The sequence below is a fragment of the Bos javanicus genome, chromosome 15 (assembly GCF_032452875.1).
Source record: "Bos javanicus breed banteng chromosome 15, ARS-OSU_banteng_1.0, whole genome shotgun sequence".
NCBI classification, from domain to species: Eukaryota; Metazoa; Chordata; class Mammalia; order Artiodactyla; family Bovidae; genus Bos; species Bos javanicus.
This window is the reverse complement of record NC_083882.1, coordinates 50085643-50112624: the sequence shown is the minus strand read 5'-3', so window position 1 is coordinate 50112624 and position 26982 is coordinate 50085643. Positions and strand designations below refer to the sequence as shown.

Sequence of the window (26982 nt, the reverse complement as noted above, 5' to 3'; positions counted from 1 at the left end):
ACTCTAGGTGGTGGGTCACAGAGGATCTTGCTTTGTTTTATGTCATCAAGTGTTCTGCCTATGTTTTCCTCTAAGAGCTTTATAGTTTCTGGTCTCTCATTTAGGTCTGTAATCCATTTTGAGTTTATCTTTGTGTATGGTGTTAGGAAGTGTTCTACTTTCATTCTTTTGCATGTAGCTGTCCAGTTTCCCCCACATCATTTATTGAAGAGGCTGTCTTTGCTCCATTGCATACTCTTACCTCCTTTGTCAAAAATAAGGTACTCATAGGTGCATGGGTTTATTTCTGAACTTTCTATCTTGTTCCATTGGTCTATATTTCTGCTTTTGTGCCAGTACCATACTGACTTGATGACTGTAGCTTTGTAATATAATCTGAAGTCAGGAAGGTTGATTCCTCCAGCTCCATTCTTCTTTCTTAAGATTGCTTTGGCTATTTTGGGGTCTTTGTGTTTCCGTATGAATTGTGACATTTTTGTTCTAGTTCTGTGAAAAATGCCATTGGTAAGTTGATAGGGATCACATTGAAAATCTGTAGATTGCATTTGGTAGTATAGTCATTTTCAAAATACTGATTCTTCCTACCCAGGAACATGGAATATCTCTCCATCTGTTTATGTCATCTTTGATTTCTCTCATTAGTGTCTTATAATTTTATGTGTACAGTTCTTTTGTCTCCTAAGGTAAGTTTATTCCTGGATATTTAATTCTTTTTGTTGCAATGGTGAATGGAATTGGTTCCTTAATTTCATTTCTGATGTTTCATTGTTAGTATATAGAAATGTAAGTGATTTCTTTGTATTTATTTTGTATCCTGCAACTTTGCTAAATTCACTGATCAGCTCTAGTAATTTTTTGATACTATCTTTAAGGTTTTCTATGTACAGTATCATGTCATCTTCAAATAGTGAGAGCCTTACTTCTTTCTGATCTGGATTCCTTTTCTTTCTTTTTCTTCTCTGATTGCTGTAGGTAGGACTTCCAAAACTATGCTGAGTAATAGTGGTGAAAGTGGACACCCTTGTCTTTTTCCTATCTTAGGTGGACTGCTTTCAGTTTTTCACCATTGAGAATAATGTTTGCTACAGGCTTATCATGATTGGCATCTACTATGTAGAGGTGGGTTCCTTTTATGCCCATTTTTTGAAGAGTTTTCATCATAAATGGGTACTGAATTTTGTCAAGGGCTTTTTCTGCATCTATTGAGATTACCATATTATTTTTACCTTTCAATTTTTTAATATGGTGTACCACATTGATTGATTTGCATATATTAAAGAATTCTTGCACCCCTGGGATAAACCCAACTCGATTATGATGTATGAGTTTTTTGATGTGTTTTTGAATTCTGCTTGCTAAAATTTTGTTGAGGATTTTTGCATCTATGTTCTTCAGTGATGTTGCCCTGTAGTTTTCTTTTTGTGTGTTGTCTCATCTGGTTTTGGTATCAGGGTGATGGTGGCCTCGGAGAATGAGTTTGGAATTGTTCCTTCCTCTGCAATTCTTTGAAAGAGTTTTAGAAGGATAGGCATTCACTCTTCTCTAAATATTTGATAGAATCCTCCTGTGAAGCCATTTGGTCCTGGGCTTTTTTTTTGTTGTTGTTGTGGCGGGGGGGGGGGGGGTTAGATTTTTGATCACAGCTTCAATTTCTGTGCTTGTAATTGGGTTGTTCATGATTTCTATTTCCTGGTTCAGTCTTGCATGGTTGAATTTTTGTAAGAATCTGTCCATTTCTTCCATGTTATCCATTTTAATGCCACATGGTTGTTCATAATAGTTTCTTATAATCCTTTGTATTTCTGCATTGTCTGTTGTAACCTCTCCTGTTTCATTTGTAATTTTGTTAATTTGATTGTTCTCTCTCTCTTTCTTGATGAGTCTGGCTAAAGGCTTTTCAATGTAGTTTATCTTAAAGAACCAATTTTTACTTTTATTCATGTTTAGTGTTGTTTCATTTCTTTTTCATTTATTGCTGCTCGGATCTTTATGATTTCTTTTCTTCTACTATTTTTTGTTGTTGTTGTTCTTCTTCTTCCAATTTGTTAGATGTAAAGTTAGGCTGTCTATTTGATGTTTTTCTTATTTCTTGAGGTAGGATTGTATTGCTATAAACTTCCCTCTTAGAAATGCTTTTGCTGCATCCCACAGTTTTTGAGTTGTCATGTTTTCATTGTCATTTGTTTCCAGAAATTTTTTGATTTCCCTCTTGATTTCTACAGTAACTTGTTGGTTATTTAAAAACGTGATGCTTAATCTCCATGTGTTTGCATTTCTTATAGCTTTTTTCTTGTAAGTGATATCTAGTCTCATACCATTGTGGTCAAAGCAGATGCTTGATATGACTTCAATTTTCTTAAATTTAGTGAGGTTTGATTTGTGACCCAAGATGGGGTCTACCCTGGAGAATATTAGGTAAGGAGCAGCGGTTGCGCTTTGCTGGAGCAGCCGTGAAGAGATACCCCACGTCCAAGGTAAGTGAAACCCAAGTAAGACGGTAGGTGTTACAAGAGGGCATCAGAGGGCAGACACACTGAAACCATAATCACAGAAAACTAGTCAATCTAATCACACTAGAACCACAGCCTTGTCTAACTCAATGAAACTAAGCCATGCCCTGTAGGGCCACCCAAGATGGGAGGGCATGGTGGAGAGATCTGACAGAATGTGGTCCACTGGAGAAGGGAATGGCAAACCACTTCAGTATTCTTGTCTTGAGAACCCCATGAACAGTACGAAAAGGCAAAATGATAGGATACTGAAAGAGGAACTCCCCAGGTCAGTCGGTGCCCAATATGCTACTGGAGATCAATGGAGAAATAACTTCAGAAAAAATGAAGGGATGGAGCCAAAGCAAAAACAGTACCCAGTTGTGGATGTGACTGGTGATAGAAGCAAGGTCTAATGCTGTAAAGAGCAATATTGCATAGGAAGCTGGAATGTCAGGTCCATGAATCAAGGCAAATTGGAAGCGGTCAAACAAGAGATGGAAAGAGTGAACGTCAACATTCTAGGAGTCAGTGAACTAAAATGGACTGGAATGGGTGAATTTAATTCAGATGACCATTATATCTACTACTGTGGGCAGGAATCCCTTAGAAGAAATGGAGTAGCCATCATGGTCAACAAAAGACTACAAAATGCAGTACTTGGATCCAATCTCAAAAATGACAGAATGATCTCTGTTCGTTTCCAAGGCAAACCATTCAATATCACAGTAATCCAAGTCTATGCCCCAACCACCAATGCTGAAGAAGATGAAGTTGAACGGTTCTATGAAGACCTACAAGACCTTTTAGAACTAACACCCAAAAAAGATGTCCTTTTCATTATAGGGGACTGGAATGCAAAAGTAGGAAGTCAAGAAACACCTGGAGTAACTGGCAAATTTGGCCTTGGAATACCGAATGAAGCAGGACAAAGGCTAATAGAGTTTTGCCAAAAGAACACACTGGTCATAGCAAACACTCTCCTCAAACAACACAAGAGAAGACTCTACACATGGACATCACCAGATGGTCAACACTGAATTCAGATTGATTATATTCTTTGCAGCCAAAGATGGAGAAACTCTCTACAGTTAGCAAAAACAAGACCGGGAGCTGACTGTGGCTCAGATCATGAGCTCCTTATTGCAAAATTCAGACTTAAATTGAAAAAAGTAGGGAAAACCACTAGACCATTCAGGTATGACCTAAATCAAATTCCTTATGATTATACAGTAGAAGTGAGAAATAGATATAAGGGACTAGTTCTGATAGATAGAGTGCTTGATGAATTACGGATGCAGGTTCATGACATTGTACAGGAGACAGGGATCAACACCATCTCCATGGAAAGAAATGCAAAAAAGCACGATGGCTGTCTGGGGAGGCCTCACAAATAGCTGTGAAAAGAAGAGAAGCCAAAAGCAAAGGAGAAAAGGAAAGATATAAGCATCTGAATGCAGAGTTCCTAAGAATAGTAGGAAGAGATAAGAAAGCCTTCTTCAGCGATGAAAGCAAAAAAAAAAAAAAAAAAAAAATAGAGGAAAGCAACATAATAGGAAAGAATAGAGATCTCTTCAAGAAAGTCAGAGATACCAAGGGAACATTTCCTGCAAAGATGGACTCGATAAGGGACAGAAATGGTATGGACCTAACAGAAGCAGAAAATATTAAGAAGAGGTGGCAAAAATACACAGAAGAACTGTACAAAACAGATCTTCATGACCCAGATAATCACTATGGTATGATCACTGACCTAGAGCCAGACATCCTGAATGTGAAGTCAAGTGGGCCTTAGAAAGCATCACTATGAACAAAGCTAGTGGAGGTGATGGCATTCCAGTTGAGGTGTTTCAAATCCTGAAAGATGATGCTGTGAAATTGCTGCACTCAATATGGCAGCAAATTTGGAAAACTCAGCAGTGGCCACAGGACTGGAAAAAGTCAGTTTTCATTCCAATCCCAAAGAAAAGCAATGCCAAAGAATGCTCAAACTACTGCACAATTGCACTCATCTCACACACTAGTAAAGTAATGCTCAAAATTCTCCAAGCCAGGCTTCAGCAATATGTGAACCATGAACTTCCAGATGTTCAAGCTGGCTTTAGAAAAGGCAGAGGAACCAGAGATCAAATTGCCAACATCTGCTGGATCATGGAAAAAGCAAAAGAGTTCCAGAAAAACATCTATTTCTGCTTTATTGACTGTGCCAAAGCCATTGACTGTGTGGATCACAATAAACTGTGGAAAATTCTGAAAGAGATGGGAATACCAGACCACCTGATCTGCCTCTTGAGAAATTTGTATGCAGGTCAGGAAGCAACAGTTAGAACTGGACATGGAACAATAGACTGGTTCCAAATAGGAAAAGGAGTTCGTCAAGGCTGTATATTGTCACCCTGCTTATTTAACTTATAGGCAGAATACATCATGAGAAACGCTGGGCTGGAAGAAACACAAGCTGGAATCAAGATTGCTGGGAGAAATATCAATAACCTTAGATATGCAGATGACACCACTCTTATGGCAGAAAGTGAAGAGGAACTCAAAAGCCTCTTGAAAGTGAAAGAAGAGAGTGAAAAAGTTGGCTTAAAGCTCAACATTCAGTAAACGAAGATCATGGCATCTGTTCCCATCACTTCATGGCAAATAGATGGGGAAACAGTGTCAGACTTTATTTTGGGGGCTCCAAAATCACTGCAGATGGTGACTGCAGCCATGAAATTAAAAGACGCTTACTTTTTGGAAGAAAAGTTATGACCTACCTACATAGCATACATTGCATTGACTACAAATATCCGTCTAGTCAGGGCTATGGTTTTTCCAGTGGTCATATATGGATGTGAGAGTTAGACTGTGAAGAAAGCTGAGTGCCAAAGAATTTATGCTTTTGAACTATGGTGTTGGAGAAGACTCTTGAGAGTCTCTTGGACTGCAAGGAGATCCAACCAGTCCATCCTGAAGGAGATCAGCCGTGGGTGTTCTTTGGAAGGAATGATGCTAAAGCTGAAACTCCAGTACTTTGGCCACCTCATGCGAAGAGATGACTCATTGGAAAAGACTCTGATGCTGGGAGGGATTGGGGGCAAGAGGAGAAGGGGATGACAGAGGATGAAATGGCTGAATGGCATCACCGACTCAATGGACATGAGTTTGAGTGAACTCCAGGAGATGGTAATGGACAGGGAGGCCTGCTGTGCTGCAATTCATGGGGTCGCAAAGAGTTGGATATGACTGAGCAACTGAACAGAGCTGAACTGAAGGTTGATCCAGTTTTTTTGTGTAAACTTCATATATGATGAGATTTGTGCTGATTTTTTTTTTTCTACTTTTTTTTGTTTTTCCTCTGATGGGCAAGGCTGAGTGAGGTGGTAATCCTGTCTGCTGATGATTGGGTTAGTATTTTTTGGTTTGTTTATTGTTTAAATGAGGATTCTTGCACAGGGTGCTACTAGTGGTTTGGTGATGTCTGGTCTTGTATTCACGTGGCTTCCTTTATGTGAGTTCTCACTATTTGATACTCCCTAGGGTTAGTTCTCTGGTAATCTAGGGTCTTGGAGTCAGTGCTCCCACTCCAAAGGCCCAGGGCTTGATCTCCAGTCAGGAACGAAGATTCCATAAGTGGTTTCTTATGGCATTAAGTGAGATAAAACAAATATCCAAAAATGAGAAGCCAAGGATGAATCCCAGATAAATGACAGTTACAAAATCAGGAATAATTAAAATAATGGAATATATACATTTACACCCATGAGTAAAGTCAAAACAGTCCAACAAAAATAAAGTATAGTAGACTTATCCAGGAAACAAAGGAAATAAAAAATTACATTAATCAGTTAAGAACAAAACTAAGTAAAGCATAAATTGGAAAACAAAACTAAAGCAAGTTGCCAAGTGGGGGAAAAAAACAATGAATATGAAAACAAAACTAACAAATATGTTGAGAGGAAAGAAAAGAAATAAATAATTGATATGCAAAGTTAAATAGAGGTAGATGAAGAAGATTTATATACATTAAAGATTAACTGCAAAGGGAAAAAAAGTATAGGAAAGGCAAACAAAGGAATAAATGTAGAAAAAAATAATAGGTTTTTTTTTTTTAACTTAAAAATTAAAACCATAAAAAGAGAAAAGGAAAAAAAATGGAAGAAGAAAGGTAAAAGAAAAAATAATAATAAAAAAACTACACAGAACTGCAAAAGTCCAAGTCGAAGCAGAGGTTTATAACAACAATAAAAAATGTGACTGAATATACACATATACATATTTGTACAGTCCAAGAAAATTAAAGTACAATAGATTGATGCAGAGTACAAAGGAAACCAAAAATTATATCTATCAGAACAAAATTAACTAAAGCACAAACTGGAAAACAAAACTAAAGCAAGGTACCAATTGGGAATAAAGCAATGAAAATAAAACTGACAAATATGTTGAGAGGAAAGGAAAGAAGGAAAAGAAATAAATAATAGATATGCAAAGTTAGAGTTAGATAAAGAAGAATTATATACATTAAAGATTAACTGCAAGGGGAAAAGAACAGTAGGAAAAGCAAACAAAGGAAAGAATTTAGAAAAAAAAAATACGTTTTAAATGTTAAAATTTAACGAGAAAAGAAAAAAAAAAAAAAGGAAAACTCCACAGAACTGCAGAAGCCCAGCGTAGAGGCAGAGATTTATATTAACAATAAAAAGTGTGACTGATAAAAAAAAAAAAATCCTAAAGCTTAATTAGATTTCATAGTGCCAATAAAATTAACAACTTCAATGGTTGGGGGGGGTGGGGAGAAAGAAAGAAAAAAAAAATCCTAAAGACTCTATAGAACAAGTCAAAACCTAAGAATAATAAATGCTTTTCTTGAGTCAGTGCTGGCACTGCTGGGAGTCACAGTCCATCTTACCTCCCTAGGATGCCCTCCAACACTGTGTTGATCTCTGGACCTGCTATGGAGGCAGCTCAGATTCTAAATAGGTCCTGCTCCAGTGTGTTCTTGCCTCCAATGTCTACAGCTATCATAATTAGTGCACTTTCTTTTGTGGGAGCTCTCAATGTCCTTTTATATATTCCATAGATACAGAGTCTGCCTAGTCTATCATGTGGATTTAATCTGTAGCTTGTACAGCTGGTGGGAAGGTTTTGGGTCTTCTTGCTTAGCCACACTGCCTCTGGGTTTTAGTTGTGGTTTATTTCCACTTGTGCATGTGGGTTGTCCACTGGGGTTTTGCTCATGAGGCTGCCCTGGAGGACTTGGGTCTGCCCCTGTGAGAGCCAGGGATGGTCGTGGTGCAGCTGCTTGGCTTGCAGGGGTTCTGGAGGCACAAGGTACTCAGGAGAGTTGATGGCTAGGACAGCAGGAAATACAGTGTTCTAGAAGGGTATGGCAACCAGCACTGGCCAATACACTCCAGTATTCTTGTCTGGAAAACCCCCTCCCTGCATGGATATACTTAAGACTTTTATTGCCTGTGGCAGTTCTGCCCCAGTGAGAGTTGAGAATGAAGGTGGCGCAGCTGCTTGGCTTGTGGGGACCCTGGCAGTGCCAAATTTGCAGGGACATGGACTGCTGTGCCACAGGAGTTATGGCCCTATCAGAGTCTTTCTTCAAGCCTCTTGTAGCTGGCAATTACAAGGCCTCTTTGGCCAGACTTTCTCTGTAGTTCTGCCCATTCAGGCACTTAGAGGGCTCCTTTGCCTGGGGTCCTTCTCTGTTGTTCAGCATGTCAGGCACATAAAGGGGCACTCTGGGTGGGGTCCTACTCTGTAGTTCAGTGCATATCATGTTTGATGGACCAGCCTCTCTATTGTTCAGCTGCTGATGCTTGTGTGTAGAGAGAGAGGTTATGGTGATGGCTACATTTGCTATGTGTGACTCAGCATTATTGCCTTGCACCCATGGCTGCCCAGCTTTCTTAAACAGGCATTTCCCACCATAATCTCTGCCCTCACATCCCTTTGATCCATCTCTCTGCAGTCAAGAGCAGCCCTCACCCTGGGATTGCTCCATAATCCCTAAACTCCAGCTCCCAGCCACTGTGCTTTCTGGGGACATGCATCCCTGTCCCTGTCCAAGGGACTATGTACGGCTGCAGCAAGGACTGTCTGATTTTCACTTAAGCTGCCACATGTGAGCTGTTTCTGTCTTAAATGTTTCTCCTCTGACTCAGATAATTGCCCTGATGTGAGGATCAGACCCCTGCTTCAGTTCCCCCACCCGCTGAGGTCAGGTCCAATCCTACTAACAGTCCTGTTTCTCCCCCTAGTTACTTTGTCCTACCAAGTTTTGTATGGTTTTATATATTATTTTAAAGCCTCTTGATGAAAGTGAACGTGGAGAGTGAAAAAGTTGGCTTAAAGCTCAACATTCAGAAAACAAAGATCATGGCATCCGGTCCCATCACTTCATGGGAAATAGATGGGGAAACAGTGGAAACAGTGTCAGACTTTATTTTTCTGGGCTCCAAAATCACTGCAGATGATGACTGCAGCCATGAAATTAAAAGACGCTTACTCCTTGGAAGGAAAGTTATGACCAACCTAGATAGCATATTCAAAAGCAGAGACATTGCTTTGCCAAAAAGGTTCGTCTAGTCAAGGCTATGGTTTTTCCTGTGGTCATGTATGGATGTGAGAGTTGGACTGTGAAGAAGGCTGAGCACTGAAGAATTGATGCTTTTGAACTGTGGTGTTGGAGAAGATTCTTGAGAGTCCCTTGGACTGCAAGGAGATCCAACCAGTCCATCCTGAAGGAGATCAGCCCTGGGATTTCTTTGGAAGGGATGATGCTAAAGATGAAACTCCAGTACTTTGGCCACCTCATGCGAAGAGTTGACTCCTTGGAAAAGACTCTGATGCTAGGAGGGATTGGGGGCAAGAGGAGAAGGGGATGACAGAGGATGAGATGGCTGGATGGCATCACTGACTCGATGGACGTGAGTGTCAGTGAACTCCGGGAGTTGGTGATATACAGGGAGGCTTGGCGTGCTGCGATTCATGGGGTTGCAAAGAGTTGGACACGACTGAGCGACTGATCTGATCTGATATATTATTTTCCACTGGTCAGGTACTACTGTCCACTCTCAGCTGGTGTTCGGTATGCACTTCCGTGTCTGAAGGTGTAGTCCTGATGTATCCGTGGAGAGATAGGTACTTCACATCCACTTACTCTGCCATCTTGTTCCTGTAATTTGTGTTTTGACTTGCAATTGATTATTCTGCTTTTTATCACTGAAGGTGAGTGAAGAAGAGTGGGACTAAGTAAAAAATGTAATGGAATTCCTGAATATGTGATGACAATGTTGTTCTCTATGTCAACAGTAACATCTATGTACAGGTTTGTTAAATAGTAAGATTCTGGTTGCATGAAATTCATCATGTTTTGATTCATGTGTCAATATTTTGGAATTTGTCCTTCAACTACCTATTTTTATGCCAATACTATTTTCATCTAGATGACAGTTGTCAATTTCACTCAAAGGGTTATTGCAGTCTCATGTCATTTAAAATAGCTTAAGTATAAAGTATTCATCAAGACATATTATACAAAATACATATAGAGATAAGACTTACATAGAGAAAACTAATAATCATTTTGAGAGCAATTTTAAAAGATATACATGTGTATCCAAAAGTCTACAAATAATAAATGCTGGAGAGGGTGTGGAGAAAAGGGAACCCTCTTACACTGTTGGTGGGAATGCAAACTAGTACAGCCACTATGGAGAACAGTGTGGAGATTCCTTAAAAAACTGGAAATAGAACTGCCTTATGATCCAGCAATCCCACTGCTGGGCATACACACTGAGGAAACCAGAAGGGAAAGAGACACGTGTACCCCAATGTTCATCGCAGCACTGTTTATAATAGCCAGGACATGGAAGCAACCTAGATGTCCATCAGCAGATGAATGGATAAGAAAGCAGTGGTACATATACACAATGGAGTATTACTCAGCCATTAAAAAGAATACATTTGAATCAGTTCTAATGAGGTGGATGAAACTGGAGCCTATTATACAGAGTGAAGTAAGCCAGAAGGACAAACACCAATACAGTATACTAACGCATATATATGGAATTTAGAAAGATGGTAACGATAACCCTGTATACGAGACAGCAAAAGAGACACTGATGTATAGAACAGGCTTATGGATTCTGTGGGAGAGGGAGAGGGTGGGAAGATTTGGGAGAATGGCATTGAAACATGTGAAATGTCATGTATGAAACGAGATGCCAGTCCAGGTTCAATGCACGATGCTGGATGCTTGGGGCTGGTGCACTGGGACGACCCAGAGGGATGGTATGGGGAGGGAGGAGGGAGGAGGGTTTAGGATGGGGAACACATGAGAAATAAAGGAATAAAAAATTAAAAAAAATAAATAAAGGGGAAATTAACTAAAAAAAAATAAATAAAATAAAATTGAAAAAAAAAAAAGTATACATGTGTAGATATATACAATCATCATATATCCAAAGTCTTGTTATTGTGAATTTCTATTCTAAGTACCTATTTATATATATATATATATATATATATATATATATATATATATACACCTATTTTTCCTTGGAAGAAAAGCTATGACAAACCTAGACAACATATTAAAAAGAAGAGATGTTAGTTTGCTGACAAAAGTCCATATAGTCAAAGCTATGGTTTTTCCAGTAGTCATGTATGGATGTGAGAGTTGGGCTGTGAAGAAAGCTGAGCACTGAAGAATTGATGGTTTTAAACTATGGTGTTGGAGAAGACTCTTGAGAGTCCCTTGGACTGCAAGGAGATCCAACCAGTCCATCCTAAAGGATATCAGTCCTGGCTGTTCATTGGAAGGACTGATGTTGAAGTTGAAACTCCAATACTTTGGCCACCTGATGTGAAGAGCTGACTCATTTGAAAAGACCCTGATGTTGGGAAAGATTGAGGGAAGTCCATATAGTCAAAGCTATCGTTTTTCCAGTAGTCATGTATGGATGTGAGAGTTGGCCCATAAAGAAAGCTGAGGGCCAAAAAACTAATACTTTTGAAGATAGGAGGAGAAGGGGACAACAGAGAATGAGATGGTTGGATGGCATCACTGACCCGAGGGGCATGAGTTTGAGCAAGCTCCGGGAGTTGGTGATGGACAGGGAAGTCTGGCATGCAGTAATCCATTGGGGTGCAAAGAGTCAGACATGACTGAGAAACTGAACTGAACTGGACTGATGATGGTTATGTCATAAAGCCACTCTATTTTCAACATGAAATATAGTTTATAATGACAACAACAACATTATCATTTACATATGACAGTTATTCCTTAATTGCATCTTGACAATTTCATTGTCCATAAAGGGAGAAAATGAAATCAAAACAAGAGTTTGTCTTGTGCTTAGAAAATATATTGTGTACATTTTTGTAAACCATATCAGACTTAGACTAAAAGGGATCTTACACATCATACACACCTATTTGTATAGGTGAGAGTTAAATTTTTTAACTATATCATTCTAAGTACAATCAAAAACCTCTGAGACTTGGGCACAAAGGTCAGAACTACTTCTAGTACTGCTTTTCTCAAGCCCAGAAGCTATCCACTGCAGTGTTAAAACAAGTACAGAGACATACAGAAGTTAAATGTATGGTGGCCCAGAGAACATGGCATTTTAACTACTTCAGCTAATTCTATGGGTTTATTTTTTGGTTTGGTACTTAATTACTCAGGTTCAAATTTGGAATGTCATCTGTTGAGTTTTCCACTGTATCTTAAATTTACTACTTGAGTAGAACTGGTTAGAGAATGTAATTTTCTCCCTATTATTTAAAAAGAAAATATGTTTTATTTCAGGCCTCATAATAAATAAGATAACAAAAATGTTTGTCACTGGGGATTCTCTTATTATACATTACCCACTCTATTTTCAATAACTATACTAGTAACAAGAGTAGCCAATATTTGTGATGTGCTTACTATGACTCAGATACTATAACTAGCACTACAATTCTATCAGTGATTGATACCTAACAGAGGTGATAGTGATCTTTAGGGACTATCTTGGAAATTTCTCTTTGTGTTTTGTTATTGTCATCAAAGTATTTAAGAGACATTACTGGATTTAGTGACTATAAACCAGAAAGAAACCTCCAATACATAGAATAATTCCTCCCAACCTTCTACCCTCCACAAAATATCCTGTATATGAGAGAAATTTCAGATATGCAACTGGATATTAAAACCACTATGAGGTACCATTTCATGCCAGTCAGAATGGCTGCGATCCAAAAGTCTACAAGCAATAAATGCTGGAGAGGGTGTGGAGAAAAGGGAACCCTCTTACACTGTTGGTGGGAATGCAAACTAGTACAGCCACTATGGAGAACAGTGTGGAGATTCCTTAAAAAACTGGAAATAGAACTGCCTTATGATCCAGCAATCCCACTGCTGGGCATACACACTGAGGAAACCAGAAGGGAAAGAGACACGTGTACCCCAATGTTCATCGCAGCACTGTTCATAATAGCCAGGACATGGAAGCAACCTAGATGTCCATCAGCAGATGAATGGATAAGAAAGCAGTGGTACATATACACAATGGAGTATTACTCAGCCATTAAAAAGAATACATTTGAGTCAGTTCTAATGAGGTGGATGAAACTGGAGCCTATTATACAGAGTGAAGTAAGCCAGAAAGAAAAACACCAATACAGTATACTAACGCATATATATGGAATTTAGAAAGATGGTAACAATAACCCAGTGTACGAGACAGCAAAAGAGACACTGATGTATAGATCAGTCTTATGGACTCTGTGGGAGAGGGAGAGGGTGGGGAGATTTGGGAGAATGTCATTGAAACATGTATAATATCATGTATGGAACGAGTCGCCAGTCCAGGTTCGATGCACGATACTGGATGCTTGGGGCTGGTGCACTGGGACAACCCAGGGGGAGGGTATGGGGAGGGAGGAGGGAGGAGGGTTCAGGATGGGGAGCATGGGTATACCTGTGGCGGATTCATTTCGATGTTTGGCAAAACTAATACAATATTGTAAAGTTTAAAAATAAAATAAAAATTAAAAAAAAGCCTATATAATATTCTGAATACAGAATTTCACCTTGCTTGTATTTGCTGTTATGAATGTAGATTTTTTTCACTTTGCTTTACTAATAATCAGAAATTACTTTGTATGGTTTTAACAAGCAAATATGTACTTGATATTATAGAAATATAACTATTCAAAAGAATGGTGTATATTGTTTGTTAAGACTATTATCAGAAGTTATTAAATATTTTTGAAAATTACACCAACAGCAACAATAACATTTCTCATGGTATCTGAGTAATCAGTGAAATACACCAAAATTCACTGATATTTATAATTTTCATATTTACAGTTATTCTATACATAGGTAAAAGGGCTACCTATTATATCACCTAGTGCTGTCATACGCAAGTATATATGTTGCTAGTTTTACACTTATATTACTACTTGGGTATTATGTATTCTTTTAAATGTAACTATATTTGATTAAGGAGGATAGAGTAGACATTAGAAAACTTTTGTTACATAAAGGGGAATTTAGACTGAGGTTTATTCCTCTAGCATAGATAAACCTCACTCTAATTCTTACACCTAGACAACATAAGGTTTTTGAAAAAATTTTAGAAGAAAATCTTTACAACCCAAAGTTAGCCAATAAATTTCTTAGATATGACACCAAAACCCTGATACATACAAGAAAAGAAGATATATTGGACCTGATTAAAATTAAAATTATTTTGATATAAACTGGCATGGCTTAACAAGTCCCAAAGACTATACCAAATACTAGCTTGGAAAGAAAAATAATAAAAATTAAACATTTTGCTCTAATTTTTTTTACTTTCTATGTATCTTTGATATTTGCTAATCTCACTGAAATCAATATACTTACCAAACTTTCTAGCTTGTATGAATCCAAGATTTAGCTGAAAAGTTTTTCACTTTAAGGTAATGCTGATTCATTTGCAACATTTCCTGTTTAATAAAACCCTTATCTCTGTTGATGATCTGGGGACTCACAAACTGCAAAGTTGAACACATTTGATTGTTAAGAATTTAAGGAATCCGTCCCTGATTCTTTTGGTTTTAACACCATAAATAATAGGATTCATCATGGGTGGAATGAGAAGGTATATATTGGCTATAAAAATGTGGACAGGTGGAGCAATGTGGTGACCAAACCTATGAGTGAGAAAAGAGAAAAAAGCTGGTGTATAAAACACCAAAATGACCCATACATGGGAGACACAGGTACTCAAGGTCTTGAGGCGGGCAGCTTTGGATGGGAGATTGAACACTGTGAAAAGAATAAGGACATAAGAACAGATGATCAGTATGAAATCCAATCCTCCTGTCAGGAATGCCACAATTAGGCTGTAGGCTCTACGAATCTTGGTCTCAGAGCAAACCAGCTTTATCAGGGCCATAAACTCACAGTAAGTATGGGAGATGACATTAGTTTTGCAGTAGGAAAGCCATCGTAGTAGAAAGGGGTGTGGACTGAGAAGTACAGCTCCTCTGAAGACAATAAGCAAACCCAAGCCTACAATCACTGCGGGTGTTAAGATAGTGGAATGTCTTAGGGGGTGGCAGATAGCTACAAATCGGTCAAAAGCCATGGCCAAGATAAACCCAGATTCCATAGTAGATAGAGAATGGATAAAATACATTTGAGTAAGGCAGGCTTCAAAGTAGATCTCTCTGTCATTGAACCAGAAGAGACTATCTTGGGAAGTGTAGAAGAAATAAGCATCAAATCAGCAACTGACAGCATGCATAGAAAGAGGTACATAGGTTCGTGCAGTTTGCGATCTGTCTTGATAATTAATAAAAGAGCAACATTTCCCGTCAGTGACAGTAGGTAGACCAGAGAGAAGGGGATGGAGATCCATAGGTGGGCATCCTCCAACCCTGGAATGCCAAGTAGCAGGAAGGTGTTAAGTTTAAGGTTGCTCCTGTTGTAGTCTAGCATTATCCAAAAAATGAGTATGCCACGATCCTATCCAAATTAAAAATCACAAAGATTACAAAAACATGAAGACCAATTCTTCTCATTGTTATGTGTTGGAAAAGACACTGACATCCAGTAACATACATCTGGCTATTGAAGGATTTCTTCAGTAATGCAATATTTCAATTCATCAAATGCATGGAACTGTGCTTTGGGGCAGACAAAAAAATTGTACAAAGGTATTCTCTTTCCTTTTTTCGATCTCCCTTGACTTTTTTTTCAGAAGTGTGCAGTTAGCTAGATACATTTTAATCATAGTATAACACTATAGAGTTAATAACTGATATATTGGTAAAAATGGAGATATAACTTTCTACCATTTTAAACACTCAAAAAAAGTAAAAGTCCAGCCATCGTGGATGAGTTCAGACATTTGTATATTTAACTTCTCTTACCACATTCCCAATGATAGGGCTTATAGATAAAAGGAAACGGAGACTTGAGAAATACTAAAGGACAACTGGAGGCAATGAAGTGGTGTGAATAAAAATGATCTTATATTGAAAAGCAAGTCACTGAGTTGATAAATTTCATGATTTCATAAAATCATCCAAACTGAATGGTTAGAAAAAATTATTTTACAAAGATAAGCCAATAGAGAAAATGACTATGTCTAGAAAACATGGGTGTTCAGGTTACTAGATATTTGTGCTCTACTGTAAATGATCAAGTCAAATTCTTCCAGAAGATGTATAATATATTCTTCAGTCATACAATACACATGAAGCTGATTTTTGCTTTCCAAGTAAAATTGTTACTTCTTTAACTTTTAATTAAAAAAAATATATTGGAGTATAGCTGATTTACAATTTGTGTTAGTTTCTGCTGTATAACAAAGGGAATTTTATACACACACACACACACACACACACACACACACACACTGGAGAAGGAAATGGCAACCCACTCCAGTACTCTTGCCTGGGAAATCCCATGGATGGAGGAGCCTGGTAGGCTGCAGTCCATGGGGTCGCGAAGAGTCGGATACAACTGAGCGGCTTCACTTTCACTTTTCACTTTCATGCATTGGAGAAGGAAATGGCAATCCACTCCAGTGTTCTTGCCTGGAGAATCCCAGGGATGGGGGAGCCTGGTGGGCTGCCATATATGGGGTCACACAGAGTCGGACATGGCTGAAGAGACTTAGCAGTAGCAGCAGCAGCATACACACACACACACACACACACACACACACACACACTCCTTTTAAAATTATTTTCCCATATAGGCTATTACAGAGTATAGAGTAGAGTTCTCTGTGCTATACAGTGGGTCCTTTTAGTTACTTATTTTATATACAGTAGTGGGTATACATCAATCCCAATCTCCCAATTTATCCCTCTCACTCCCCGACTCCCTGGTAACTATTTTTTTTCCTATATATGTAACTCTATTTTTATTTTGTAGGTAGGTTCATTTGTACCCTTCTTTTAGATTCCACATATACCAAGTAAAATTGTAAATACAACTTTTGGCTCCCAGATATTAGCTGACCAGAAAGCATGCATCTTGAAAGCTTGAATGATTATTTTGGAAAGGTATTCTAACAATACTAATTTTTAAATTGGTAAATCATTATTTTGGTTCCAGTATCAGTATTATCATGAGCTCATATAATAGGCATCTACTTATTCTGAATAAAAAAGTTTCATTAAAACAATGAGGTTTTGACCAATATAGTTCAGGATTAAATAATAGGGCTAGGTTAACAAAAATTATCCCAGGTTAAATATTAAACTTAATTTCCTTCTACATTACTTTTGTTAATAAGAAGTTCAGCCATCTTTCAGAGAAGCACACTGGTTCTAGGACTTAGGACTTAACCTAGAACCTTTAACCTAGGTTCCAGCATTCTCTTCTGGTAGAAGCACTGAACTTGTTCTTTCCACCTCAGTCACAACTCTCCTGCCCATAACCAGATTATCCTACCTCTAACCAGATGATCTCACTTCTCAGACTGAGCCCCAGCATATTTACTATATCTACAGCAGGTGCCATTAAACTTCCTATCCTGGGGGACCTGAGGGCTACAGGAATATCCTATAAAGAGCCTCTCCTGAGAATGCTGTCTGGTTGTAGGCAGTTTCATTTATCTCTCCAAGTGTCTCCAAGCACAATTTGGTCTCTTGGAGGTACTCAGTTTTGTGGTCTCCTTGTTACCCGAGCTCTGAGCTTAAAAATCAACAGAATATGGCCTCTACTACAGGACTAATAGGATAATTTATTGTACCTAAAGCACATGCAAGTGCAGTGAACTAAATGCTTTCTTAAAGCCTATGTGATGAGAGCTAGAAGAAGTTGAAGATATAGAGGAACAAGTTTATGAATTAATCAGGGTAATCACTATAATATCCCCACATACCTCCAGGTATTCTTAAGTAATTCACCTGAATCAGATTTACCTCTGAAAAACAATTAGAACTCCATGACATCACTTAGCCATGTTCCTCTTCCTGCATCCCCCTAGACTTATTTATTTGATCAAGTAAAAGATATGCATTATTTTCTTTTTTTTTTTATTCTTCCAATTTTATTTTATTTTTAAACTTTACATAATTGTATTAGTTTTGCCAAATATCAAAATGAATCCGCCACAGGTATACATGTGTTCCCCATCCCGAACCCTCCTCCCTCCTCCCTCCCCATACCATCCCTCTGGGCCGTCCCAGTGCACCAGCCCCAAGCATCCAGCATCATGCATCGAACCTGGACTGGCAACTCGTTTCTTACATGATATTTTACATGTTTCATTGCCATTCTCCCACATCTTCCCACCCTCTCCCTCTCCCACAGAGTCCATAAGACTGTTCTATACATCAGTGTCTCTTTTGCTGTCTCGTACACCGGGTTATTGTTACCATCTTTCTAAATTCCATATATATGCGTTAGTATACTGTATTTATGTTTTTCCTTCTGGCTTACTTCACTCTGTATAATAGGCTCCAGTTTCATCCACCTCATTAAAACTGATTCAAATGTATTCTTTTTAATGGCTGAGTAATACTCCATTGTGTATATGTACCACAGCTTTCTTATCCATTCATCTGCTGATGGACATCTAGGTTGCTTCCACGTCTTGGCTATTATAAACAGTGCTGCGATGAACATTGGGGTACACGTGTCTCTTTCCCTTCTGGTTTCCTCAGTGTGTATGCCCAGCAGTGGGGTTGCTGGATCATAAGGCAGTTCTATTTCCAGTTTTTTAAGGAATTTCCACACTGTTCTCCATAGTGGCTGTACTAGTTTGCATTCCCACCAACAGTGTAAGAGGGTTCCCTTTTCTCCACACCCTCTCCAGCATTTATTATTTGTAGACTTTTGGATCGCAGCCATTCTGACTGGTGTGAAATGGTACCTCATAGTGGTTTTGATTTGCATTTCTCTGATAATGAGTGATGTTGAGCATCTTTTCATGTGTTTGTTAGCCATCTGTATGTCTTTTTTGGAGAAATGTCTATTTAGTTCTTTGGCCCATTTTTTGATTGGGTCGTTTATTTTTCTGGAGTTGAGCTGTAGGAGTTGCTTGTATATTTTTGAGATTAGTTGTTTGTCGGTTGCTTCATTTGCTATTATTTTCTCCCATTCTGAAGGCTGTCTTTTCACCTTGCTAATAGTTTCCTTTGATGTGCAGAAGCTTTTAAGGTAAATTAGGTCCCATTTGTTTATTTTTGCTTTGATTTCCAATATTCTGGGAGGTGGGTCATAGAGGATCCTGCTGTGATGTATGTCGGAGGGTGTTTTGCCTATGTTCTCCTCTAGGAGTTTTATAGTTTCTGGTCTTACGTTTAGATCTTTAATCCATTTTGAGTTTATTTTTGTGTATGGTGTTAGAAAGTGGTCCAGTTTCATTCTTTTACAAGTGGTTGACCAGATTTCCCAGCACCACTTGTTAAAGAGATTGTCTTTAATCCATTGTATATTCTTGCCTCCTTTGTCGAAGATAAGGTGTCCATATGTGCGTGGATTTATCTCTGGGCTTTCTATTTTATTCCATTGATCAATATTTCTGTCTTTGTGCCAGTACCATACTGTCTTGATAACTGTGGCTTTGTAGTAGAGCCTGAAGTCAGGTAAGTTGATTCCTCCAGTTCCATTCTTCTTTCTCAAGATCGCTTTGGCTATTCGAGGTTTTTTGTATTTCCATACAAATTGTGAAATTATTTGTTCTAGCTCTGTGACGAATACTGTTGGTAGCTTGATAGGGATTGCGTTGAATCTATAAACTGCTTTGGGTAGTATACTCATTTTCACTATATTGATTCTTCCAATCCATGAACATGGTATATTTCTCCATCTATTAGTGTCCTCTTTGATTTCTTTCACCAGTGTTTTATAGTTTTCTATATATAGGTCTTTAGTTTCTTTAGGTAGATATATTCCTAAGTATTTTATTCTTTCCGTTGCAATGGTGAATGGAATTGTTTCCTTAATTTCTCTTTCTGTTTTCTCATTATTAGTGTATAGGAATGCAAGGGATTTCTGTGTGTTGATTTTATATCCTGCAACTTTACTGTAGTCATTGATTATTTCTAGTAATTTTCTGGTGGACTCTTTAGGGTTTTCTATGTAGAGGATCATGTCATCTGCAAATAGTGAGAGTTTTACTTCTTCTTTTCCAATTTGGATTCCTTTTATTTCTTTTTCTGCTCTGATTGCTGTGGCCAAAACTTCCAAAACTATGTTGAATAGTAATGGTGAAAGTGGGCACCCTTGTCTTGTTCCTGACTTTAGAGGAAATGCTTTCAATTTTTCACCATTGAGGATAATGTTTGCAGTGGGTTTGTCATATATAGCTTTTATTATGTTGAGGTATGTTCCTTCTATTCCTGCTTTCTGGAGAGTTTTTATCATAAATGGATGTTGAATTTTGTCAAAGGCTTTCTCTGCATCTATTGAGATAATCATATGGTTTTTATTTTTCAATTTGTTAATGTGGTGTATTACATTGATTGATGTGCGGATATTGAAGAATCCTTGCATCCCTGGGATAAAGCCCACTTGATCATGGTGTATGATCTTTTTAATGTGTTGTTGGATTCTGATTGCTAGAATTTTGTTAAGGATTTTTGCATCTATGTTCATCAGTGATATTGGCCTGTAGTTTTCTTTTTTTGTGGCATCTTTGTCAGGTTTTGGTATTAGGGTGATGGTGGCCTCATAGAATGAGTTTGGAAGTTTACCTTCCTCTGCAATTTTCTGGAAGAGTTTGAGCAGGATAGGTGTTAGCTCTTCTCTAAATTTTTGGTAGAATTCAGCTGTGAAGCCGTCTGGACCGGGGCTTTTGTTTGCTGGAAGATTTTTGATTACAGTTTCAATTTCCATGCTTGTGATGGGTCTGTTAAGATTTTCTATTTCTTCCTGGTCGAGTTTTGGAAAGTTGTACTTTTCTAAGAATTTGTCCATTTCTTCCACGTTGTCCATTTTATTGGCATATAATTGTTGATAGTAGTTTCTTATGATCCTTTGTATTTCTGTGTTGTCTGTTGTGATCTCTCCATTTTCGTTTCTAATTTTGTTGATTTGATTTTTCTCCCTTTGTTTCTTGATGAGTCTGGCTAATGGTTTGTCAATTTTATTTATCCTTTCAAAGAACCAGCTTTTGGTTTTGTTGATTTTTGCTATGGTCTCTTTTGTTTGTTTTGCATTTATTTCTGCTCTAATTTTTAAGATTTCTTTCCTTCTACTAACCCTGGGGTTCTTCATTTCTTCCTTTTCTAGTTGCTTTAGGTGTAGAGTTAGGTTATTTATTTGACTTTTTTCTTGTTTCTTGAGGTGTGCCTGTATTGCTATGAACTTTCCCCTTAGGACTGCTTTTACCGTGTCCCACAGGTTTTGGGTTGTTGTGTTTTCATTTTCATTCGTTTCTATGCAAATTTCGATTTCTTTTTTGATTTCTTCTGTGATTTGTTGGTTATTCAGCAGCGTGTTGTTCAGCCTCCATATGTTGGAATTTTTAATATTTTTTCTCCTGTAATTGAGATCTAATCTTACTGCATTGTGGTCAGAAAAAATGCTTGGAATGATTTCTATTTTTTTGAATTTACCAAGGCTAGCTTTATGGCCCAGGATGTGATCTATCCTGGAGAAGGTTCCATGTGCACTTGAGAAAAAGGTGAAATTCATTGTTTTGGGATGAAATGACCTATAGATATCAATTAGGTCTAACTGGTCTATTGTATCGTTTAAAGTTTGTGTTTCCTTGTTAATTTTCTGTTTAGTTGATCTATCCGTAGGTGTAAGTGGGGTATTAAAGTCTCCCACTATTATTGTGTTATTGTTAATTTCTCCTTTCATACTTGTTAGCATTTGTCTTACGTACTGTGGTGCTCCCGTGTTGGGTGCATATATGTTTATAATTGTTATATCTTCTTCTTGGATTGATCCTTTGATCATTATGTAGTGACCTTCTTTGTCTCTTTTCACCGCCTTTGTTTTAAAGTCTATTTTATCTGATACGAGTATTGCTACTCCTGCTTTCTTTTGGTCCCTATTTGCATGGAAAATCTTTTTCCAGCCCTTCACTTTCAGTCTGTATGTGTCCCCTGTTTTGAGGTGGGTCTCTTGTAGACAACATATGTAGGGGTCTTGTTTTTGTATCCATTCAGCCAGTCTTTGTCTTTTGGTTGGGGCATTCAACCCATTTACATTTAAGGTAATTACTGATAAGTATGTTCCCGTTGCCATTTACTTTATTGTTTTGGGTTCGAGTTTATACACCGTTTTTGTGTTTCCTGTCTAGAGAATATCCTTTAGTATTTGTTGGAGAGCTGGTTTGGTGGTGCAGAATTCTCTCAGCTTTTGCTTGTCTGAAAAGCTTTTGATTTCTCCTTCATACTTGAATGAGATCCTTGCTGGGTACAATAATCTGGGCTGTAGGTTATTTTGTTTCATCATTTTAAGTATGTCTTGCCATTCCCTCCTGGCTTGAAGAGTTTCTATTGAAAGATCAGCTGTTATCCTTATGGGAATTCCCTTGTGTGTTATTTGTTGTTTTTCCCTTGCTGCTTTTAATATTTGTTCTTTGTGTTTGATCTTTGTTAATTTGATTAATATGTGTCTTGGGGTGTTTCTCCTTGGGTTTATCCTGTTTGGGACTCTCTGGGTTTCTTGGACTTGGGTGATTATTTCCTTCCCCATTTTAGGGAAGTTTTCCACTATTATCTCCTCAAGTATTTTCTCATGGTCTTTCTTTTTGTCTTCTTCTTCTGGAACCCCTATGATTCGAATGTTGTAGCATTTAATATTGTCCTGGAGGTCTCTGAGATTGTCCTCATTTCTTTTAATTCGTTTTTCTTTTATCCTCTCTGATTCATTTATTTCTACCATTCTATCTTCTAATTCACTAATCCTGTCTTCTGCCTCTGTTATTCTACTATTTGTTGCCTCCAGAGTGTTTTTAATTTCACTTATTGCATTATTCATTATATATTGACTCTTTTTTATTTCTTCTAGGTCCTTGTTAAACCTTTCTTGCATCTTCTCAATCCTTGTCTCCAGGCTATTTATCTGTGATTCCATTTTAGTTTCAAGATTTTGGATCAATTTCACTATCATTATTCGGAATTCTTTATCAGGTAGATTCCCTATCTCTTCCTCTTTTGTTTGGTTTGGTGGGCATTTATCCTGTTCCTTTATCTGCTGAGTATTCCTCTGTCTCTTCATCTTGTTTAAATTGCTGAGTTTGGGGTGTCCTTTCTGTATTCTGGCAGTTTGTGGAGTTCTCTTTATTATGGCGTTTCCTCACTGTGTGTGGGTTTGTACAGGTGGCTTGTCAAGGTTTCCTGGTTAGGGAAGCTTGTGTCGGTGTTCTGGTGGGTGGAGCTGTATTTCTTCTCTCTGGAGTGCAATGAAATGTCCAGTAATGAGTTATGAGATGTCTATAGTTTTGGGGTGACTTTGGGCAGCCTGTATCTTGAAGCTCAGGACTGTGTTCCTTTGTTGCTGGAGAATTTGCTTGGTATGTCTTGCCCTGGAACTTATTGGCCCTTGTGTGGTGCTTGGTTTCAGTGTCGGTATGGAGGCATTTGATGAGCTCCTGTCAATGAATGTTCCTTGGAGTCAGGAGTTCCCTGGAGTCAGGGTTTGGACTTAAGTCTCCTGCTTCCAGTTATCGGTCTTATTTTTACAGTAGTTTCAAAACTTCTCCTTCTATACAGCACCATTGATAAAACATCTACATTAAAGATGATAAGTTTCTCTACAGTGAGGGTCACTCAGAGAGGTTCACAGGGTTACATGGAGAAGAGAAGAGGGAGGAGGGAGTTAGAGGTGACCCAAATGAGATGAGGTGAATCAATAGTGGAGAGAGTGGGCTAGCCAGTAGTCACTTCCTTATGTGCACTCCACAACTGGACCACTCAGAGATGTTCACGGGGTTATACAGAGAAGAGAAGAAGGAGGAAGGTAACAAAGGTGGCCAGAAGGATAAAAGGGGGAATGAAAAGGAGGGAGACAGATCCAGCCAGTAATCAGTTCCCTAAGTGTTCTCCACCGTCTGGAACACTCAGAAATTCACAGAGTTGGGTAGAGTAGAGAGGGGTTAGGGAGGAGACACAGGCGACCTGGTGGAGAAAAAGGAGGGTCCAAAGGGAGAGAGAGCAGTCAAGCCAGTAATCTCACTCCCTAGTGAAAAATGGGTCCTGAAGATTGGGTCCTTAAAGGTACAAAATTGGTAACAAATACATAAAAGCAAAAATTAAAAATCTAGAGTAGAGTTTGGAATTTCAAAAATACGATGTTAAAGAAAAGAAGAAGGAAAAGAAAGAGAGAAAGAACGAACAAACAAAAACAAACAAGGTCGTGAAAATTATAAAGAAAGTACAGGTACAAAATTGATAACTAATACCAGAGAGCGAAAATTAAAAATCTAGAGTATAGTTTGGAATTTCAAAAATACGATGTTAAAGAAAAGAAAAAGAAAAGAAAGAGAGAAAAAATGAACAAACAAAAACAAACAAGGTCGCGAAAATTATAAAGAAAGTACAGGTACAAAATTGATAACCAATACCAGAAAGCAAAAATTAAAAATCTAGAGTAGAGTTTGGAATTTCAAAAATACAATGTTAACAAAAAAAAAAAAAAAGAAGAAGAAAAATAAAGAGAGAAAACAAACAAACAAATACGAACAATGTCACAAAAATTATAAAGAAAATACAGGTACAAAATTGATATCAAATACCAAAAAGCATAAATTGAAAATCTAGAGTAAAGTTTGGAATTTCAGATATACAATGTTATATAAAAGAAGAAGAGAAAGAAACAGAGAAGAAGAAGAAAAAAAAAAAATCACAGAAATTATATAAAAAAAACCTATAGGTACAAAATTGATAACATATACCAAAAAGTGAAAATTAAAAATCTAGAGTAGAGTTTGGAATTTCAAAAATACAATGTTAAAGAAAAGAAGAAAAAAACAAAAACCAACAACAACAACAAAAAACAACAAGGTCAAAAAATTATAAAATATATATATATGAAGTTTGCTGAAGAAGAAAAAAATAGGGTCTTTTTTTTTTTTTTTTTGCAAAGTAATAGGTTATAAAAGTGAAAATTAAAGGAACAATAGAGGACTTAAAATTTTTTTTTTAATTAAAAAAAAAAAGAAAGAATGATCGTAAAAATAATAAAAATATATCTAGGACTTTTTTGTTTCTTTTTTTGTGGGTGTTGTGGGTTCAGTTCATTTTTGGCTAGTTCCTTGGTCAGATTTATATTTCTCAAGATCTATAGGCCCCTTCCTATGTAGTCCGTAGTAACCACAGGGTTTTGATCTATTGCCTGTAGCTTCCAAGGCGTTTCCCTCTGTTATATCTTCTTCTGTTTGCTAGTCTCTTCAGTATCTGGTTTCCGCCCTGACTCAAAGGGCACGGTGGAGGACACTTTTTTTTTTTTATTTTTTTTTTATTTTTTTAGGCTTACTTGTTCAGTCGCGCTGTGGGGAGGGAGGGAGGGTGCAAACAAATAACACTGGCGTGGGCTCGCAGTGCTTCAGCCACCCTGGGTCTGCCCCCGCTCACGGCACGTGTAGCCTCCCTGTCCACACTGCTCGGACTCTAGGTTGTTCCGCCGGGAACAATCCGAGGCTGGCCCTGGGCTGCATGCACCTCCCAGGTCCAAGCCGCTCAGGTTCAGGCACTCGGGTAGTCCTCAGAGGCGCAGACTCAGTTGGGCCTGCGTTTTGTACTCTTCCCAGGTCCGAGCTCCAATTTGCTCTTCCCAGGCGAGCGCCAATGCTGCGACTTATCGCCTCCCCGCCACTCGGTTATCTGGATGTAAAACCGGCGCACCTTCTCAGGCAGATGTTGACCGTCCAGACCCCCAAGAAGTTTTAGTTAGCAAAGAAGCCTGCTTACAATTTTATAGATAATGTCTCTCTGGGGCTGCGATTGCCCCCTTCCGGCTCTGGCTGCCTGTCACCGGAGGGGGAAGATCTGCATCCGGCTATCTCTGTTCAGTCCTTTGTTCCGTGCGCGGGCCTGGCGGTCTTAGGTTAGGGCTGGCTTTTCGCGTGGTAGGTATCCCACAGTCTGGTTTGCTAGCCCAAATTATTTCGCTCAGATAGCGCTCAGGGTATTCAGGCCAGATTCTTACTCTCAGCGATGCAGCCCACGCCGCGCCTCCCTGCCCAGCCCCGATTCGCTAATGGCGGATGCAGGCGTCTGCGCTGCTTCTCTGCTGGGGGAGTTACCGTAGGGCTCGCAATCTGCGAGTTTTAAATTGTTTATTTATTTTTTCTCCCTGTTATGTTGCCCTCTGTGCTTCCAAAGCTCGGCACAGATTCGGCAGTGAGAAGGTTTCCTGATGTTTGGAAACTTCTCTCTTTTTAAGATTCCCTTCCCGGGACGGAACTCCGTCCCTCCCTCTTTTGTCTCTTTTTTTTTGTTTTTAATATTTTTTCCTACCTCCTTTCGAAGAGTTGGGTTGCTTTTCTGGGTGCCTGATGTCCTCTGCCGGCATTCAGAAGTTGTTTTGTGGAATTTACTCGACGTTTAAATGCTCTTTTGATGAATTTGTGGGGGAGAAAGTGTTCTCCCCGTCCTACTCCTCCGCCATCTTGGCTCCTCCCCCCGCATTATTTTCATATACAGGAGCATCCCTATTTCAGTTTTGGTTGGAATGTTATGCAAAGATTTGATATGCTTTCCTACAGATGTTCCTCTGCATCCTTCTCTTCTGTTCTGTAAATATCAGGAGCAGTGTGTTACTGAGTCCAAGCTAGCTCTGCTTTCTGTACAACAGGCCAATGAATCTGAGAGACAAGGTGGTGAGACAAGGAGGAGCCAGCTGACTGAAAAAATGGTAGGCTAGCGTCTGAAAATAACCATCTCCTCAGGGTCCGGATGCCAGGTTCTTTTGTAAAGTCAGAGAGAAAGCAACACAGAAATAAATTCAAAAGACAGAATGGAGAGGCAGAGGCTGCTGGGAAGTAAAGGGTCTTTAGTCTTACAAAATATCTCTGAGGGAATGGCC

The 26982-nt window shown here is 38.5% G+C and overlaps 1 protein-coding gene and 1 pseudogene across 1 annotated transcript in view; both read right to left on the bottom strand.

Moving 5' to 3' along the window:
- The window catches only part of LOC133226772 (olfactory receptor 51F1-like), a 460311-nt gene extending 433731 nt beyond the window's left edge, over positions 1-26580 (bottom strand). The window contains exon 1 of the mRNA XM_061380643.1: positions 26415-26580. Within this exon, the coding sequence (XP_061236627.1) occupies positions 26415-26469 (55 nt within the window). The 5' untranslated portion in view covers positions 26470-26580. The remainder of the gene's footprint in view (positions 1-26414) is intronic.
- On the bottom strand, positions 14519-15474 carry LOC133261556 (olfactory receptor 52D1-like; annotated as a pseudogene).
- Positions 26581-26982: the final 402 nt, after the last annotated feature.